Source organism: Tauraco erythrolophus, chromosome 2, assembly GCF_009769465.1.
Source record: "Tauraco erythrolophus isolate bTauEry1 chromosome 2, bTauEry1.pri, whole genome shotgun sequence".
Classification (NCBI taxonomy): domain Eukaryota; kingdom Metazoa; phylum Chordata; class Aves; order Musophagiformes; family Musophagidae; genus Tauraco; species Tauraco erythrolophus.
The window spans coordinates 46,034,458-46,054,045 of record NC_141466.1 but is presented as its reverse complement, the minus strand read 5'-3'; the positions used below and the strand labels follow the sequence as shown (position 1 = coordinate 46,054,045).

General features: G+C 44.0%; 1 protein-coding gene across 1 annotated transcript; it reads right to left on the bottom strand.

Moving 5' to 3' along the window:
- Positions 1–1,100: 1,100 nt before the first annotated feature.
- On the bottom strand, positions 1,101–9,735 carry LOC104384635 (glutathione S-transferase 3). The gene is made up of 7 exons (XM_009993062.2): positions 9,702–9,735; positions 7,630–7,736; positions 6,505–6,556; positions 5,492–5,624; positions 3,583–3,724; positions 2,319–2,450; positions 1,101–1,758 (listed from the first exon to the last, which is right to left on the bottom strand). The coding sequence occupies exons 2-7, from the start codon at positions 7,714–7,716 to the stop codon at positions 1,615–1,617; spliced, it is 690 nt and encodes a 229-aa protein (XP_009991364.1). The 5' UTR covers positions 7,717–7,736; positions 9,702–9,735; the 3' UTR covers positions 1,101–1,614.
- Positions 9,736–19,588: the final 9,853 nt, after the last annotated feature.

Genomic DNA, 19,588 nt, shown 5'->3' with positions numbered 1-19,588 from the left:
AGTACCAACTGTTCTTCTGTTCACATTCATTGCTACTGTGCCACCTTATTTACTAAAAGACATGACCATCAGCTATCAGGCTTATCACTGGCGAGTGCTGGCAGACAGTCACCTCCTGTATCTTCTGCATCTTTGCTTATGGAACATTTGTTTGAACAGCATTACACAACAACTTGGCTCATATTCTGGAGAAAAAGTTCATTTAGCAAAGGGTTTTCCAAACTTTCATATTAAACCAATCCGAGATTAAACCAAGGACCAGACTGTACTTGCGATGGATATTAGGAAGGGAAGTGACAGATAAGCCAGTGTAGATCAATATAAACCTTGTACTCCTGGCAATGTGAGAAAAGTATTTGTAGCGCTGAGAACTTCAGTTGTGCTGAAGCTGGGGAGACTGATGAGCTCTCAAGTGGGCAACTCATTCATCAAATACCAGATGAGTGTACTGACTGCATTCCAAGGCCAAGCAGCATCCTATTTCTCAACCCATAACTAACAGAGGAATTAAACAATGCCATAAGGGATTGAGCATATGTCTTTTCTTGTAAACTATATCATTAATATAGAATTATAAATAACAGATATGAAACCCCAAGATAACATCCTACAGAGCAGCTTTTCAAAGCATGCCATTTATTAAAGTGATTAGCAACATTTGAAATTCTTTTGTCAAGTCATCTACTGAAACCATAAACTGAAAAAAAAAAGAAAAGAGAGGAAAAGAAATAACATTTTGAATTTGGCAGGTATTAGACCTTAGATAGGAACTATACCAGGTCTATGTGATGGTTTACTACCTCTCCTTCACATCTCTTCTTTGGTTTATAAATGCAAATCAAATGCCTTTGCATGAGGCATATTGGTTAACAAGGATCCCCTTCATTTCAAGTAGAAAGAATTTATCCTCCAAGAAAACTAAAAATGAAGTTTGCAAGCACCAACTTTCATTCATGACACAACATGACAACATGATCACATACAAGTAAACAGTTTATTTGATTAGAACAGATCCTCTAGATACAGCAGTTATACAAAAATGCCATTTGGCAGTCAACTTGTTTCCTAATTCAGTAATTAGGCGAAACGCAGCATAGTTATAAAGGCACAATGCTGACATTTCAGACAGGTCACTGATGTCCAATAGGACTGGCAAGAGAAACACCTCCCTCCTACTTTCTTAAAAAACCACTTGTTTCATTTGTCTACAGTGATGCTAAAAACAATAAAGGCCTGAATTGAAAGCAATCATCATAAAAATATCTGATCTGGATCTCTGAAGAAAGTCCTCGGAAGTAGCAGAATACGCTGAAGCCGTCAGTCAGCAACTCACATTTCTTTCTTTTTCGCTCTTTCAAAAAGTCTCCAGGAAGACAGCATGCTTGCTACCATTTCACTTGCTTAAAATTACCAGAAAAATCTCAAGATGAACGAAGGAAAAAAAATAGGCTAATAGTAAAGTGCTATAAAAGATACCTGCCTAGTGTATTTTGTACGAGAGAACAGGAGATCCTGCCCGTTGAAACTCCTTTCAAACACCTCTTCACCTCTGTCTGCAGTATAATTGCACATGTGCAATCTGACAGTCCTCTTAAACCGAGCACAGCTGTTGTTTTAATTCGCTTTTATGTCGTAATACATGCGGAGAACTCTCCTCACAGTCTCCACATATTTATCATCAGGAACAGGTTTTCTCTGGCTTCCTGGCTCCAGAAATTTCTTGATTGTGGGGATGCTGCTTATCCTTGCTTTAAATGCCTGAAAGATAAACAGTAAGTACATGGTATTTATGGTACAGAAAGCAATGCAAGAAAAAACAATTTTACTGATTTGTGTAACATCCTTTAACAAGTTGTATGCGGAGGTAAGACAGGAAATACAGTTTTAGCCATGGATGAATTTTACTCCCCTTCACTCCAGCCTTGCTATTTTAAACAGCAATACACCAGCCCTCTGTCTTGTATTGATATGGGACGAAGTGGAAACAGTTATCTGTGGTTTCAGATGTGTACTTTACTCAAATCACTTCTTGTGATCCAGAAAACAGCTTCTGCTTAAAAGTATCAAAGAACTGGTATGGGGAGGGAAAAAAAAAAAGGAAGGGTGGATTTCTTCAGATCTGTACAGGGATTACTCCAGAAAACAGATTCTTTAGATGAAACATATTACGAGGTTCTTCCTATAGCAAGAAGAGCAAGACTACAATGAAAGAGGTGCGACGAATGCTCTTGTTTTGTGGCATTATCTACACACAACAGACTTTGAAATATAATTTATCACAAATCCAGCCATGTGAGTGTACTGTTAGTACAAGGTACCTGTAACTGAGGAAAGCCTGAGAGCACGTCTGACTTCTTCTCTTCTACCATTAAAATGGCTTCAAGAAGATGAACATCTGCCCAGCTAAAATTGTTGCCAACAAGAAAATCTTGCCCATGGTCTTTCAAAACCTAGAAATATCATCAATGAAAACACTCAGATGTGGACAGCCAGCTGGGGTTGATGTTTTCAAAATGCACAGGCACACCTTCTTTGACAGTACTTGCTGCCTCCTCTTCTTTTCACCTTTCTCTCCTATGCAACTAGGGATACTACTAGTGTGGGGGAAGTGGGCCCAGTGCCTGCAGTCACCGATCATTTTATGCGATATCTAAGAGCAGTCCTCACAGTGGCCATCTAGAATCCCAGGGTTTCTCTTACTCATCCTTCCTTCCCACAGCCCTAGGTAAACCCCACATACTGGACTACAGGGTTAGATACCTCCTTGGTATTCACTCCTTTCTAGTCTAATAAACCTTAAATTTTTCTACATGTAGTTGCAGCTTCAATGGGAAAATAGAAAATGTAGAAAAGAGGTGATCAGTCTAAAGCATTGGAGCTAGCATGCAACAAGTGGGATCTAGAGCAGAATGAACTCTGGCAGCCATCTATCAGAGAGCTGGTCTTTAAGTGGGAAACTCTCTTCCTTTTAGTCTTTAAAACAGAAGAACAGCTATTGCTGCCAGATCATCCTGTCTGTGTATATTAATTTCCATTGGGAGCACCTCTTGGGTTCTGTCTCTCAAAGGATCAGTTAGAGAAAGACTAAGATTCCAGTATGGCTTAAGCAGCAGAGCACTCAGACTGGAAGACAGCAGTGATAGCTGTGTATTACTGTGGTTAAAAAATCACGTAGATGTATTTGAAATGTTAAGCAAAGCTGACGATTAGCCATTCTGCAAGTTACACAGTTTCACTTCTCCTAAAACCAGGAAGTTGCTATTTTAATTGTATGTAGCTATATTTGCACATCCATTGGATGGTAACAGTTTTGAGCCAAACGGGATACTTGGACCCTTCAGTCTGAATGTTGATACTGCTCAGACCATGAAGTCTCACTTAGGAATTTCTGCATTTAACCCATCCCAACTTGTCTCATAATGCTCTGACCTCCCTCTCATCTCTCCAGTCTGCAGACAGTATGATGTCCTGGTTTGAAGTACTGTGCTGACACCTTTCAGTTTCTTCTGCTTTTGGTAAAATACCCAGTGTTCCCATTGTTATCATTCCAGAACAATGGAAGGAAATGATCCTCCAACATACCTTTTCATATACTGGGAAATACCTGCTTGTCGCCTTTTGAACTATAACAGCACGTTGTTTCTCTTTATCCTCAGCCGATAAGAATGGAAAGAACAAAATGAAGCCCATGAGGTCTTCAGTTCCTCCAACATACATATCAATCCTTGAAACCAAAGCAAATAAAACCCTTAAATAAGAAGGCGCCTTCATAACCAGAGTTTTCTTAGATTTGTGTTGTGAGAGTAAAAGTTGAATTTCCCACCCTCCTCATGAAAATTATTTTTGCAGTTAAAAAAAAAATACATCACAGTCTGAGTCTCACTCATATTTGTAGTGTTGTTAGCACTTCACTTGCCTCATTGTGAAGGACTGGACACAGGTTAAAGAAGTTTAACTTCAGTGTCATGGATCACTTCAGAACCATCAAAGAAACACACAGCACCACAAGAAGATTCATCCCCAACTGGCTTAGTTGCTTGGCTGTATCCCACCTTCAGGGCTTCATCCAAAGTCCAAGCAGTGCCAAGTAGATTAATAACAGGGTTGGAAACCTGACGTCTACCAGGTTCCACACCTAGCTAAATTATTAGTACAGCAGTTCTTCAGATCGTCCCTTTTATCCATTTTTCCAGAGCTCTGACAGCAGGTCTTGTACCACAGACAAGACTCAAATTTAAATTAAGTCCTCATGAATAGGAATAAAATATCTGGTATAATAGTCTAACAAAGTCTTCTAACCATCCTAGGTTGTACGAGATTTGAATTCTAGCTGTGTAATACGACTAACTGAGTTTTTGTTGTCAGACAACAGCTTTTTGAAAAAGTCTCTCTCAGGATTAAACACATTCTGGGCAGTAAGAAGCTATCACATATTTCTGTAAGCCCTAACGTATGCCAGTTTCTCACCTGCATCTATCTGTCTTCCAAAACTCTACTTCCACACTGTGCAAGACCCAGCTATCCAAAGTGCTTAAACCTGGAGCTAATCACACTAAGCCTTCCTTGAAACACTGATGCTCCCTTCTCCCTGTCCAAGAACAAATCAACAAATATACTTCATTTATATTTGCTGGTAAAACAGCAGGAACAGGCTCCAGGCTAAACATAAAATTTGATGGAAGAGTATTCTGTTTGAAGGAAGAGGTATGCAAGGAATGCAAAGTACAGGAAATGACGCTTATTAACAACACAAAGATGTTAATAAGGCTTCTGTCTGAATATTCATTCTTTTTGTTACTTCCCTCAACCTGCTTCTGCCAATTCTTCCAACCACTTGCACTGCTTAATGGCAGTTCATTATAAAGTATCTATTAAAGCTAGATGCTTTACTAGTTCCCCTTTAGTTTTCTTTCTTTTGAAAAACAAGGAATGGACATCTAAAGGCTACATATTGAGGTAGCCCAATCACATTTTTTTTTCCTTCACATAGACACAACATCAAGATGTAGATTTAATTTCATGTGAAACCAGACATTTTTCAACAGCTTTCAGCTGTTCTCTCCCAACTCCCAAAGACCTAAACCATGCACTTTTTCCAGTGCTGTGGAACATCATGCAATCAAAGATAGCATCAATGACAAATCTTACTTTGCAGCCAAAAGTTAAAAACTAACCATTGCTTTCCAAAACATTTTCTGATTACAAAAGTAGTTCAACATTTACATGCCAGTCACCTCTTAAATACCTGTGTCAAGCTTTATTAATCTTTTACTAAAGCACAATAAACCCCTGCCTCAAACAGTTTTATGTGAAAATAATAGAACTAGAACAAATCAGTTGGCCTGCATCTAACTGTGGCCTGTCAGGCTCACTGCAAGTTGTGAGTCACTGAGGAACACAGGTGATTCTCTGGGTGCACAAACTATGCAACAAATCTAGCTGTATTTAAGCTACTATAATAAATTCGAGAGGAGTAGTACTGTTACAGTACAGGGCTCTCTCCTTCAGGTCCTTCCCGTAGAGGTTGTACTTTGCTGCTATGTAGCTGAGGATGGCTCTAGTCTGCACCATCTTCATCCCATCAATCTCTACCAAGGGCACTTGCTGGAACAGCAGGGATCCACCTAAAGGGAAAGCCACACATTATTCTACTGGACCTCGTAACTCCACGTCAGATTTCTTGCTGTCTTCAGAAGACCGTTACTTTTATGGTGAGCTTGCTGTGGGTAGTCATTCTGTTAAACTGAGGTTCTTCCATGCAAACAATAAATTACAGCAGTGCAGACAAATTAAACTGCAGAACACAATTATTGTGCATTAATATCCTTGCTTTAAAAAAATTTACTGAAGTTGCAGTCAGGACTGTGTAAAGCTGCTTTTATGCTGAAATTGAAAGACAGTGGAGACAATCACACTAAATATATCAACTGGGTAAAAACTGTCTAACTCTAAATACGTTTTTAAAATTCTGTTCCGTTATTTAAATCACAGTTGAAGCAAACGTCAGATTCCCAAATTTCTCCCTTCTAATCATAGAATCATAGAATGGTTTGGGTTGGAAGGGACCTCAAAGATCATCTAGTTCCAACCCCCTGCCATAGGCAGGGACACCCTTCACTACACCAGGTTGCTCAACGCCTAATAATCAATGTTTTAAGCTAAATCAGGACATTCAATGAAGTTTTAGGGTAAGTTTTTGCAAGTTACTGAAGCCTAGGGTAAGTTTGGGGGACCAGGTGGCACATAAACAAATGGAGAACAGAACAACCCAGAAGACTGGGAAACTCTCCAGGTTGGAAAGAGATTAAATTTTCTATTTTATCTGTTTACATATGGGGGAAAAAAAAAATCAGCCTCTGCAGCTGTTCACAGCTCTGTTTTTCTCCCCTCTCTGCTGTGTGGAAAGAAAGTCCCACACAGTCTTCAAAGTCTTCTCTTCGTTTGTCTTCTCTGAGACTAAGTAAAGTCTGGCCACACTTTTCCAGAGGTTTCACATGGACTTACCTTGCAGGAGCTTCTCATACTGCTCTCGGGTTTCCAAAAACTCTTCTTCAAACTGACAAAAGACAATGAGGAAGAAGAGGAATTTAGTGTCTTTTCACATTTCTAGACCTGATAAACTTTTAATCATCATAAAAGGAAGAGAATATACATTATGGTTCCTTCCATTCCAAGTATGCCTCTAAAGGAGAAAATACCAAGGGCAGAAGCACTGGCAAAACATCTTGGACTGTCATGTTTGACAAATTCTGCTAAAGGCAACCATAGCAGAAAAACAGGCAATCAGAACTGCAGCAAGGATGGTTTGTTTGGTATTGAACAGGCAATTTAATGTGAGACAGCCAACAATACAGACTAGGCCATCCTTAAAATGCTTTCTGGTATGTGGAAAAAAGCTCTGCTGTGGGATATTTTGATTTGGGAGCTACACAGGAACGAATTCTTAGAAAGTTAAAACAAAGCTTTTACAAAACAATGTAGAAGTATTATTCCCAGCAGGAAGTTTAGAATAAGTAAATTATATCCCATCAAAAAAAAAGTATTTTGAAGTGGTATCTTGCTTACGTGGTTTACTCAAACATTTTTCGTCCTGCTCTGAGATTTCTAATTTCCCTACACATATAGGCCAGTTTTCTCACTTCACCCTGTTAAGCCTCATCTAAATGATGCAAGTAAGAGAAAATATATTTCATGCTGTAGCTTGCTGCGGAAGATGCAGCCAGTGGAGTGAAAAATAAAATAAAAATCTGCGTGTGAGCATCCAGCTGAAAACAGAAAGACTAAAGAAAGCAAACATTTTGCAGTTTTACTTGGCACAGAACACTTGTTATGCCAGGAACACAGCGCTCAGCTTGACAGCTCTGGGTCAGTAATCAAATGCTTAATTAAGCATTATGCATCCTTGCATTAAGCAAGAAACTGGTTTACAGTGTCATTGCTCAGAAGCCATGTAACTTGAAGCCATACTTTTGTGTGCCTAAAGTAAGAGCGTTTAATTATACTGAATAGCCAATGCTCATTTCCTATTGCGTCTTGGGATACATTTTCTTTTTTGGTTAGTAACCTGGGATCTACCTCAAAGACAAGCTTACCAATGTGCAGCTTAAATTTAAAACCACTAAAACAAACCTCAACCCCAGCTGCAGCTAACAGCCAGCGAATTGACTCCATCTTGCCTCTCCCATCAAAGTAGTAAAGTTTCGTTTTTCCAGCCATGACTTCGAACTTCTCGTTACCTAAAACAGTTAAAAAAGATATTAAGTAATAATGATACAAAAATCTGATGGCACCTGGAATAATGGTTCACAGGTCACTCACATGACAAAAACTGAAGTTAATTTTTTACAAAATATTTCAGTAAAGTTTCAGTCTAAATTGATTTGGTTTTACTGCTGCACAGTCAAGTTCACAGTATTTCATAGTTTTTTCATTCCCCTGAAATTCTGGAAAAGTAAGCATCAAGTTGCTAAGTAGGAGATAACAGAAAAAAAAAAAGTCATCACTAAGGAAATCCTTAAAACTTTTAGAAAATGTTGGTTTAGCACTAGAGTTACTCAATCACCACTGAAAGCCAAGTTTCAATCAAAGGGGGGAAAAGACAGTAGACAGGTTTTCAAATCTGGCAGTCCTTATATCAAAGAATGCCGACAGTATCTAAATATTAATTCTATGTGTACTTAGGTGAAGTATGGGAACGTATTTTCAAAGCCTCTCACTTTTCTTTCTAGTCGTGGTGATCTAGGGTAAGTATGTGATCTGGAATCAGTAGAAACTTTGAAAGAATGACCAGTTCCTTCTGTAATAATCCAGATTAAAATACAAAGATTCAGACTCTTGCACTACTTATCCTTCTACTGGTCACAGTTCTTTCTGTTAATAAATCCTGTTGCTAAGAAAAACTTTATAGACTTTTCAGTTGATCAAATACACCATGCTTTGCAAGCAGCATTTTAATTCTTCAATGACTTCATAAACAAGGCTATTTATTAATTGTTATTTTTTGAATAGACTAGTGTTTAGGTCTCATCAGGAATTGGATTCCACTGTAGAGCCGTAAGCCAAGGGAGCATCAAATTTCATGATACTGGCATTTCATATGCAGAACTTTGCAACTCCTTGCTGCAACTGAGAGCTGTTTTCCCTCTATGGGGAGATTTCTTGTCACTCCAACCCACAGTTCAAGTAATCCTGGAAAAGAGGCTGTTGGCATGCGAACAATAACCTCCAGTTCTCCATGTTGCAAAAGGCCCTTCATAAGCGGAGGGAAAAAGCGACCTTTGAAAGACCTTGAGCATACACCAAGCAAGCGAATCGCTTGTTAGCCAACAGGCACAAAAATAGAACACAAAACATGAGATTGCATTTGACTGCAGGAATTGAAATGAGCCAGGCTGTTCGGTCCTTCATGACTGCTTAGGTAGGGGCCTCCATTTCTTCTTAGGTAAATCACTGGGAACTCAAAACATGGCAGTATAGATACTACTGTATCTATACTGCTAATAAATATAACAGTGCATGAGAAATGGAAAAAAAGACTAAAGGAAAGTATCAGTGTGTACTATGCCAAAGTGTTTTTTAACTTCAAGTTTAAAGAACTGAAGAAACAGAGGAGTCACTTTTATTCTGTGCACCTTCCCAGGCCAACTGACAGTCACAGGAGATAAGCAAGACACTGTTGCCAAGCTCACATCAATGCAGCAAAGGCACAAAGACACGGTGGACACTTGCTTTGTAAACACAAGGGGATCAACAAGCTTTGAAGCAAGCTGTAGTGTTCTAGTTCCTAAGACTGAGCCTGCCGTGCAATACTGGAAGAGCAAGTCCAATTTGTGAACTGAAATCTGATGGAAAGAGAGCACCCTGAGGATAGCCAAAGAGCTTCTCCCTTCCCTGCTCTTCTCACCAGAAGATGGAAAAATGGCAATTTGCAGCCAGGAGCTGCAATCGCAGGTAGGTTGCTGGCCATTCCCCTCAGACTGGTATCTCAACAGCAAAAGTGACTTTCAGAAAAAAGGATCTGAATTTACTCCCTTGTTGCGATTTATGAAGGCCACCTGGGCTAACGGGGGAAAGAAGGAACATAAATATCTGTGCAAGAAGTCATCGCTGCCATGCTAGCCGCACAGACCAGAGGAACATTGGTGAAGAGGGCCAGGAGGCCACCTGCACCTGGCACGTCCTGCAGATCCAAGACCTAGGACCTGGTTTTCACTGCTTGCATTCAGCAGCCCTCAGCCCAACATCGGCCGCTCTCTTCTACCCTGCATCATGGAACAGCAACCTGGGCAGAAAGTACACAAGGTATGACAGGTAGTAGCCTTCCAGGCCATTGATTCCAACCCCTTCCATTCATGACAAGTTCTTCATAGACAAGAGATAAGAGTGGTTCATGTCATTAAATGAGGAGCCATAATGCAAACAGTTGGCAGTGGGGAGAGGGCTTGGAGACAAAGAGCAGAACAGAGCAAGCTCTCACGCAAGAGATGAGAAATGCTGGAGTATGCACTTCTTGTACAAACACTCACTAGGTCCAGGAGGAGCAGCCTTGGCCCAGGGATGTTATCCCCTGATGAGACACCCGAATGGCAAACTGAAGCCAGCATAGCACCCACCCGCTCCACCCCGAGAGCCAAGCAAAGCAGAGGACATCGGGGTGGTGATGGGAAAAGAGAAATCACAGAAACCCACATTATTCACACAGAGAACGCGAATAAAAAAACAACAAGCAAAGAAACACACTCGGCTTTTAACTAGCGAGGCACCACTCCTGCCCCCTCAGACCCCGCAACCCCCGCCTGTTGGCAGCTACCCCTGAGGAAAGCCGCCGAGCCGAGCCGAGCCCATCCGAGACGAGCCCATCCGAGCCGAACCGAGCCGAGCCGAGCCGAGCCGAGCCCAGCCGAGCCGAGCCCAGCCGAGCCCAGCCGAGCCCAGCCGAGCCCAGCCCGCACCCACCTGCCGCGCCAGCACTCGCAGTCACCGCCGCGCCGCTCCGCTCCCAGCCTCAGCGCTAGGAGGCGGTGACAAGCGGGACGGCCGCCAATAGGAAGCCGTTGATCTACATATTTCGCGAAGGCTTCTGGGAGGGAAACGTCGCACAAACCCACAAAAAAAATCTGTAAATATTTTGAACTATTTTAGCTCGGAACGTTTTGTGCTGACAAAGAAGTAATTTTGTGCTGCGCGTGACTAAATTGTCAGCCTCGGCGGTATCACCATGAGGTGGGGGCAGCGTGGACTGTGACCCTTATATACCGCTGCGGTGGGAGCTGTGTTCTGGATGTGAGGGCGATCTGGCTGCGACATCTGTCACCCCATTGATCGCCAGGGTTGATTCGGCTGATCTGGCTGGCTAGGCGGGTGTCCCCTTCCTCCCTCACCGCTCCATGTGCGTCCCTCCCGAAGCTGCGCGCTCGGTCGAAGAGGACGACCTTCCCCGATAGAGACGGTACCGTTCATCGGTCAAGGGTATACGGTAGCTGCGCTCCCCTGCTAGAACCTCCAAACAAGCTCAAGGTCCATTTGTAGGAGAACGTAGGGTAGTCAAGCTTCCAAGACTGCAGACACATCCAAGTGAGGCGCTGCATGGGGCAGTCTGCCATTGTTTTGTGCCGCTTAACCAGAAACAGGATTTATCCAAACCCTCAGTCCCTGCTGGGCAGAAGCATTCCTTCTTGTTCCTTCTTGGCGCTGGGTGTGGGCAAGCGACCGAGAATTGTAACTAACTGGCATCCCTGGAGGGGGTTGCTCAGTTTATCACTGCTACTTCCGTCCCCCAGTCACCTCCGCATCCTCGAGCTTTTCACCTCCTACACTGGTACGTCAGTTACAATCCAGCGCCTTTGCACTTGTATTTTTCACCCAGTTCATCACCTGTACAATTCATTTTAAGCCCACTTGAACAGTGAGCCAAGGGTGGGTTTGGAAGTTACCAATTGTCTTCAGCTTCTGCTGCCTTGAAAGCAGGGGGAGAAAGCTGAGGAGAGGTGACGCTTGTAAGACAATGAGAACAACTATAGAATAGAATTGAATTAGAACAGAACAGAGTACAATAAAATAGAACAGAACAGAACAGAATAGAATATTTCAGTCAGAAGGGACCGGCAATGACCATCCAGTCCAACTGCCTGTCCGTCTTCTGAGGTGTTATGCATCTTCTGCTTTAATTCAGCATTCCAGCTCATTTCGGAGCAGCTGACGTCCGAGGACTAAACCAGCAGCTTCACACAAAGCTCACAGTATACTGCAGAAATTACGTGCTTAGGCTCAAATCACGTGGCCGACGAATTTGCAGAAGGAGCTGCTGCAGTAGCCATTTTCTGGCTCAAATGGAATCCATTGCTTAACATTAGGAGCAAGACTTGCTGAAGCCTTAGGCCGCAAGCTGTGAACTTTCACCTAGAGATGCTTTCGGTTGGGATAGAGTTCATTTTCTTCTTAGTAGCTGGTACAGTGCTATGTTTTGGATTTATTATGAGGATAATGTTGATAACACACCGACGTTATAGTTGTTGCTGAGTAGTGTTTATCCTAAGTCCAGGACTTTTCAGCTTCCCACGCTCTGCCAGCGAGCAGGTGCACAAGCAGCACAAACCAGGAGATAAGGAGGCTGCAGCTGCCAGCAGAAGCTGCAACTTGGCAAGATAAGAATAGTTAACAGTCTGCCTGGAGACAGAGAAAGAATCCAATGAAGGCATCAGAAGACCCCAGACCAGAAATCACCATTGGACCAAAAGGGTGCGTGAAGAACGTGTGAGGGGCACGTGTACACGTTGCAAGAAAATAATTCTCCAGGGATTTCTTTGCCCACGGTTCCTCTCCAGAGGCACCCAGCTTGAGCTCACTTTTTTTCCAGCTGTACCATCCGCATATTTTATTTTTTTTTTAAGATTTAATGCCTGAAACTCTGCCACGGGAGACATAGAGTCGAGCCTGAAGGAAGAGGAAGCTTCTGAGAGCAAGTGTGTGTGTGAGCGAGGAGTGGAAAGGCGTACCAGTCAGCTCACTGGGGTAGCCCACTGCAAAGGGACTCTGGTCACAGTGGTCCCTGAAGCCACAGCTCGAAGTTCAAGGGTCATCAAAAGAGACTTCAGGGTGCTGGGACAGTTGGTAAGGGAATCTGGAGCACAGGTTGTCCTTTTCTTTTTTGTTCCAGTTGCAGGCAGTGACATTGGAAGAAACAAATGTGCCCAGTCTATTATTACCTGGCTCCGTGGCTGGTGTCATTACAATTTTGGATTTTTTGATAATGGGACGGCCTACACAGCACGAGGTCTGCTGGCACCAGTTGGGATTCACCTTTCTCACAGGGGGAAGAGGGTCTTTGCACATCAGGTAGCGGAGCTCATTGACAGGGCTTTAAACTAGATTTGAGCGGGGAGGGGGATAATATCAAGTTTGATCAATACAAGCTGAGAGCACCTGAAGAGCAGCAGAAAGGAATTCCAGACACTCCAGCCAGTAAGTCAGCTTCATCGGGGGCCAAATTAAATGCCTCTGTGCAAACGAACGTAGCATGGGGAATAAACGAGAGGGGTTAGAGATGTGTGCACGCCTGCAGGGCTGTGATCTTGGAGACGTCGTGGGATGAATTCTATGACTGGAGTGTCAGAATGGAAGGATACAAGCTCTTTAGAAAGGGCAGACGGGGAGACAAGGAGGATGCGTCACCCTCTATGTCAATGACCATCTGGAGTGCATGGAGCTCTGCCTGCGGATGGATGAGAAGCCGACTGAGACCTTATGGATCAGGATTAAGTAGAGGTATTATAGTGAGCATCTGCTATAGGCCATCTGACAAGGAAGACCAAGTGAATGAGTCCCTCTATAGACAGATAGGAGCAGCCTCACATTCATGACCCTTGGTTCTCATGGGAGGCTTCAACAACCTCAATAACTGTTGGAAGGACAACACAGCAGAGCAGAAGCAATCCAGGAGGTTCCTGGAATAGGTTGATAACTTTCTTCTCCAAGTCATAAATCAACAAATGAGGAGAGGTGCTGTGCTGGACCTCGTTCACACCATCAAGGAGGGGCTGGTGGGGAATGTGAAGTTCAAGGGCAGCCTTGGCTGTAGTGACCATGAAATGGTGGAGTTCAAGATCCTTAGGGAGGCAAGGAGGGACCACAGCAAGCTCACTACCCTGGGTTTCAGGAGAGCAAACTTCAGCCTCTTCAGGGATCTACTTGTTAGAGTACAATGGGAGAAAGTCCTGGAGGAAAGAGGGGCCCAAGAAAGCTGGTTAATATTCAAGGATCACTTCCTCCAAACTCAGGAGAGATGCATCCCAACAAAGAGGAAGTCAGGCAGAAATGCCAGGAGGCCTGCATGGATGAACAAGGAGCTCCTGGACAAACTCAAAACAAAAATAAAAGCCTACAGAGGGTGGAAGAAAGGACAGGTAGCCTGGAAGGAATACAGAGAAATCGTCCGAGCAACCAGGGTTCATGTTAGGAAGGCTAAAGCCCTGATAGAATTAAGTCTGGCCAGGGACATCAAGGGCAACAAGAAAAACTTCTATAGATATGTCAGTGTCAAATGGAGGACTAGGGAAATTGTGGGCCCTCTCCGGAAGGAAAGGGGAGACTTGGCTACCCAGGATATGGAGAACGTTGGGGTACTCAATGACTTTTTTGCCTCTGGCTTCACTGGCAAGAGCTCCAGCTGCACAGCCCAAGCCACAGAAGGCAAAGGCAGGGACTGGGAGAATGAATAACTACCCACTGTAGGACAAGATCAGGTTTGAGACCATCTAAGGAACCTGAAGGTGCACAAGTCCATGGGACCTGATGAGGTGCATCCGCGGGTCCTGAGGGAACTGGCGGATGAAGTTGCTAAGCCACTATCAATCATATTTGAGAAGTCATGGCAGTCTGGAGTAGTTCCCTATGACTGGAAAAGGGGAAACATTTTTAAAACGTTTTTTTTTTAAAAAAAGTAAAAAAGCAGACCCAGGGAACTACAGGCCAGTCAGTCTCACCCCTATGCCTGGCAAGATCATGGAGCAGATCCTCCTGGAAACTATGCTAAGGCACATGGCAAAAAAGGCCGTGATCGGTGACAGCCAACATGGCTTCACTAAGGCCAAATCATGCCTGACAAATTTAGTCGTCTTCTATGATGGGGTTACAGCATTGGTGGATCAGGGAAAAGCAACTGCCATCATCTACCTGGACTTGTGCAAAGCATTTGACACTGTCCCACGACATCCTTGTCTAAATTGGAGAGAGATGGATTTGATGGATGGACCGCTCAGTGGATAAGGAACTGGCTGGATGGTCGCACTAAAGAGGGTTGCAGTCAACAGCTTGATGTTCAAATGGAGACCTGTAACGAGTGATTTTTCACAGGGGTCAGTATTCGGTGCTTTGTCAGTGACATGGACAGTGGGATCGGGTGCACTGTCAGCACGTTTGCTGATGACACTGAGCTGTGTGGTGGGGTTGACACGCTGGAGGGAAGGGATGCCATCCAGAGGGACGTTGACAAGCTGGAGAGATGGGCCTGTGAGAACCTCATGAAGTTCAACAGGGCCAAGTGCAAGGTCCTGCACGTGGGTCGGGGCAATCCCAAGCGCAATTACAGGCTGGGCAGAGAAATGATTGAGAGGTGCCCTGAGGAGAAGGACTTGGGGGTGTTGGTTGAGGAGAAGCTCAAGATGAGCCAGAAACGTGCACTTGCAGCAGCCCAGAAAGCCAACTGTATCTTGGGCTGCATCCAAAGAAGTGTGGCCGGAGGGTCAAGGGAGGTGATTCTGCCCGTCCACTCTGCTCTCATGAGACCTCACCTGCAGTACTGCATTCATCTCTGCGGTCACCAGCATAAGAAGGACATGGAGCTATGGCATCCAATCATTATTAGCCAGCTGGACTGAGTTGAATATAATGAAACTAATTAACTAATCAACTCAAGGTACTGATCCTGCCTACAAGAGGCAGGCCATTTCCTCCTGGCTGCAGAAGATGTAACAGCATCCTTGGTGCTGCAGCCCAGGCTGGTGAGCAACAACTGGTGACTCCGATGTGATACAGCTGAGACCCTGAGAAGCCCCGACTCCCTCGCCCAAGCCAAGAGCTCGAGCCGAAAGAGCCAGAGCCGGGAGCCCGAGCGAGAGTCCTTTGGTGAAGAAGGTAAAGCCGCAAGCCCTGACGTGGTATTCGCAGGAGGGAAGCGTGCTGGAGTTCGATGAGTGGACTGGGTCTCTGCTCACCTTAAAGCCTTTGTGAAAACAAAAATTGTAAAACAAAAAGGGAGAATTATGGCATCCAATCATTATTAGCCAGCTGGACTGAGTTGAATATAATGAAACTAATTAACTAATCAACTCAAGGTACTGATCCTGCCTACAAGAGGCAGGCCATTTCCTCCTGGCTGTGGAAGATGCAATAGTGTCCTTGGTGCCGCAGCCTAGGCTGGTGAGCAACATGGAGCTGTTGGAGGGAGTCCAGAGGAGGGGCACGAAGATGATCCAAGGGCTGGAGCACCTCTCCAATGAAGACAAGCTGAGAGAGTTGGCGTTGTTCAGCCTGGAGAAGAGAAGGCTCTGGGGAGACCTTCTAGCAGCCTTCCAGTACTTAAAGGAGGCCTACAAGAAAGCTGGAGAGGAACATTTTACAAGGGCATGTAGTGATAGGACAAGCGGTAACGGCTTTAAACTTAGAGAGGGTAGGCTTAGATTAGATCTAAGGAAGAAATTCTTCAGGATGAGGGTGATGAAGCACTCGAACAAGTCCAGAAAAGTTGTGGCTGCTCCATCCCTGGAGGTGTTAAAGGCCAGGGTGGATGAGGCTTTGAGCAACCTGGTCTAGTGGAAGGTGTCCCTGCCCATGGCTGGGGGGTTGGAACTAGATGATCTTCAAGGTCCCTTCTAACCTACACTATTTTATGATTCTATGGTTTTAATGTTAAGTTTCCAGAGCCAACAGGATATAAATCCCTGTTACAGTTTCACTGTTGTTCATAAAATTGGAATGGTTCTTGAAGGTGCTCCACGTTCTCTATAATGGATGTGTTGTGATTTGGCTAACGGTGAAAACAGAACTAGCTAAATGTGGAAGTCAGCAGGCCTGGTGAAATACATGCTGGAATATCTATTGCTGTTACAAGCTCGTACTCACAAAGGCACAGCCGCACGGGGCTCCACCGTGATACGTCCTGGTGTCTCTGGGCTGGTGTTCTTGAGAAGCAACTAATTTGACGTAGGGCATTTTCAAGCCTGGTGTTTATAAATGCTGCCACAAACGCAAACCTACTGAAGAGGTTGCATCACTGCTCGCTTAAAAATGTAATTATTCAGGAAAAGCCTACAATTCTGTTTTGGTTGTAAAACTCTGATGAGCTCTAGTATATGACTTAGCAAATGCTTATTACGTTCTGTCATGCTCTTTTTTTTTCCAGTTGCTGCGTTTTCTCCTGGTAGTGTGTACTTTTTATTCACTAATCCGCAGGAATCGTGGTTTCATCAAGCCCAAGTATCCAGCTCTTGATTGCCCTTCTACTTTCATAGATTTCATAGATTTCTAGGTTGGAAAAGACCTTAGAGATCATCCAGTCCAGCTGTCCCTAATCTCCCATTAAACCATATCCTTAAGCAGTTCTTCCACCCTTTTCTTAAACACATCCAGGGATGGGGACTCAACCCCCTCCCTGGGTAGCCTATTCCAGTGGCTGACAACCCTTTCAGAGAAGAAACACTTCCTAACATCCAACCTCAATGTGTTGCGGTCAACAGCTCAATGTTCAAAAGGAAACCAGTGACAAGAGGTGTTCCTCAGGGGTTGGTATTGGGTGCGGCGCTGTTTAAGGTGTTTGTCAGTGACATGGACAGTGGGATCTAGTGCACTCTCAGCACATTTGCTGATGACACCAAGCTGTGTGGTGTTGTGGACACGCTGGAGGGAAGGGATGCCATCCAGAGGGACCTTGACAGGCTTGAGAGGTGGGCCTGTAAGAACCTCATGAAGTTCAACAAGGCCAAGCGCAAGGTCCTGCATGTGGGTTGGGGCAATCCCAAGCACAAGTACAGGCTGGGCAGAGAATAGATTGAGAGCAGCCCTAAGGAGGGGGACCTGGGGGTATTGGTTGAGAAGCTCAACATAAGCCGGCAATGTGCACTTGCAGCAGCCCAGAAAGCCAACTGTATCCTGGGCTGCATCAAAAGAAGTGTGGCCAGCAGGTCAAGGAAGCAGATTCTGCCCCTCTACTCTGCTCTCATGAGACCCCACCTGCAGTACTGCATTCAGCTCTGAGGCCCCCAACAAAAGAAGGACATGGAGCTGTTCCAGCGGGTCCAGACGAGGGCCATGAAGATGATCCAAGGGCTGGAGAACTTCTGCTCTGAAGACAGGCTGAGAGAGCTGGGGCTGTTCAGCCTGGAGAAGAGAAGGCTCCAGGGTGATCTTATAGCAGCCTTCCAGTACCTAAAGGCGCCTACAGGAAAGCTGGAGAGGGACATTTTACAAGGGCGTGTAGTGATAAGACAGCGGGTAATGGCTTTAAACTGAAAGAGGGGAGATTTAGATTAGATATAAGGAAGAAATTCTTTACAATAAGGGTGGTGAGGCACTGCAACAAGATTGTCCAGAGGAGTTGCAGATGCCCCATCCCTGGAGGTGTTCCAGGCCAGGTTGGATGAGGCTTTGAGCAATCAGATCTAGTGGAAGGTGTCCCTGCCTATGGCAGGGCAGTTGGAACTAGATGATGTTTAAGGTTCCTTCCAACTCAAACCATTCTGAAGTGTCGGGTGGTGAGTGGAGCTCCCTGAACGGGGTGTGAATGCTTGGGCAGCAGCTTCTCCTTTAACAGAGCTCAGCTGCCAGGAGGCAGTACACCTCCAAGAAGGCACCAGATGTTAAGTCTTATTTAAAAAAAACAACCCACAAACAACCAACCAAAAGCCAAACTAAAGTGCTTTTATTAAAAACTGAATAAAAGATCAAGAGCCTGGTCAGTCAATGTGTCTTTAAGAGTAACTTTATTCTGGGCAGGAGACTTGACACAGAGGAATGAAACAAACATTTAAAGCATTTTTGAACAAAACCACTGAATTAACAGGAACCATTATTTCTTTACTCACTCTGCCAATTCCACCCTCTTCTTCCATGTTAGTTCAAAAATGTTCTTTCAATATATTTTTTCCTCCTACTCATATCAACAGCCTTATCAGACAGAAATACCACGAAGTGGGTTTTTTGGCTTGGTGGTTTTTTTCTTTTTTTTTGTTAACATCATCGTGGCACTTACACAATACTTTTATGAAAACCTGGATTACAGAGGTGCATGAGTCCACTGTCAGGCTCCTTTATTTCCAACCGTCATCATTACATGTTATGCATAAGCCTGAGAAAGTGTAAACAGTAGAATTCTAAAAACATTTTGCATAAAGATGCTGCTAAATATTAAAACACAAAGTAGTAGGTTATGTACGATAAATTCTCACATATGCTGCTCGTCCAGGTTTCAGTATAATAAAGACCTACATCTTTTCCATATCTGTATTGCACACTGAGACAGCACAGTAAAATACATCTCTCTCTCAACTCAGTCCTCACTCAAAAAGAACTTCTTTCAACTTCAGTCGGAATTTGCTTGAGTAAAGGCTACAAGTGCCGCCATTATATTTACCTAACTTTATGTCCCACTAAGTTAAAACTGGCTAAAGTGATTCTGAGTATCAAGATTATTAGCTTTTTTTTTTTTTCCTAAATAAAGGCTTTAATTTGCAAAAGGAGGAGATATGTCGAAAAAAGTACTTCTTTTTCTGATCTTTTTGCTGCACTGACCAAAACCTGAATACTATAGTCAATAAAATCACTGCAGGGCTGATAAAGGCTCAGAGATTACAGGCCACGTTCAGATTCATCCTGCATTACTTTAAACACATGGAGTAGTGCCCATCCTTGGTGGAGAGACCCAGACGTCTCCAGAGGGCAACTAAGTTCTCAGGTGAGCTGAATTTCTCTTGAGATGATTCTTACTCACCACTGGTTTAAAGAGTCAGCTTGTTGACAAAGGAATTCATGCTTAGGTGCCTGTGGTTAGGCAGGATGAATCCCAGCCTCAGCAGCCCCTTCTCCTGACTTGTTTGTC

Excerpts from the sequence above, each read along its gene's own strand:
- LOC104384635 (XM_009993062.2), bottom strand. The coding sequence starts at position 7,716 with ATGGCTGGAAAAACGAAACTTTACTACTTTGATGGGAGAGGCAAGATG. Across the intron at positions 5,625-6,504 it reads GTATGAGAAGCTCCTGCAAG|GTGGATCCCTGCTGTTCCAG; the intron begins GTAAGTCCATGT and ends CTTTCCCTTTAG. Across the intron at positions 2,451-3,582 it reads ATTTCCCAGTATATGAAAAG|GTTTTGAAAGACCATGGGCA; the intron begins GTATGTTGGAGG and ends TGATATTTCTAG.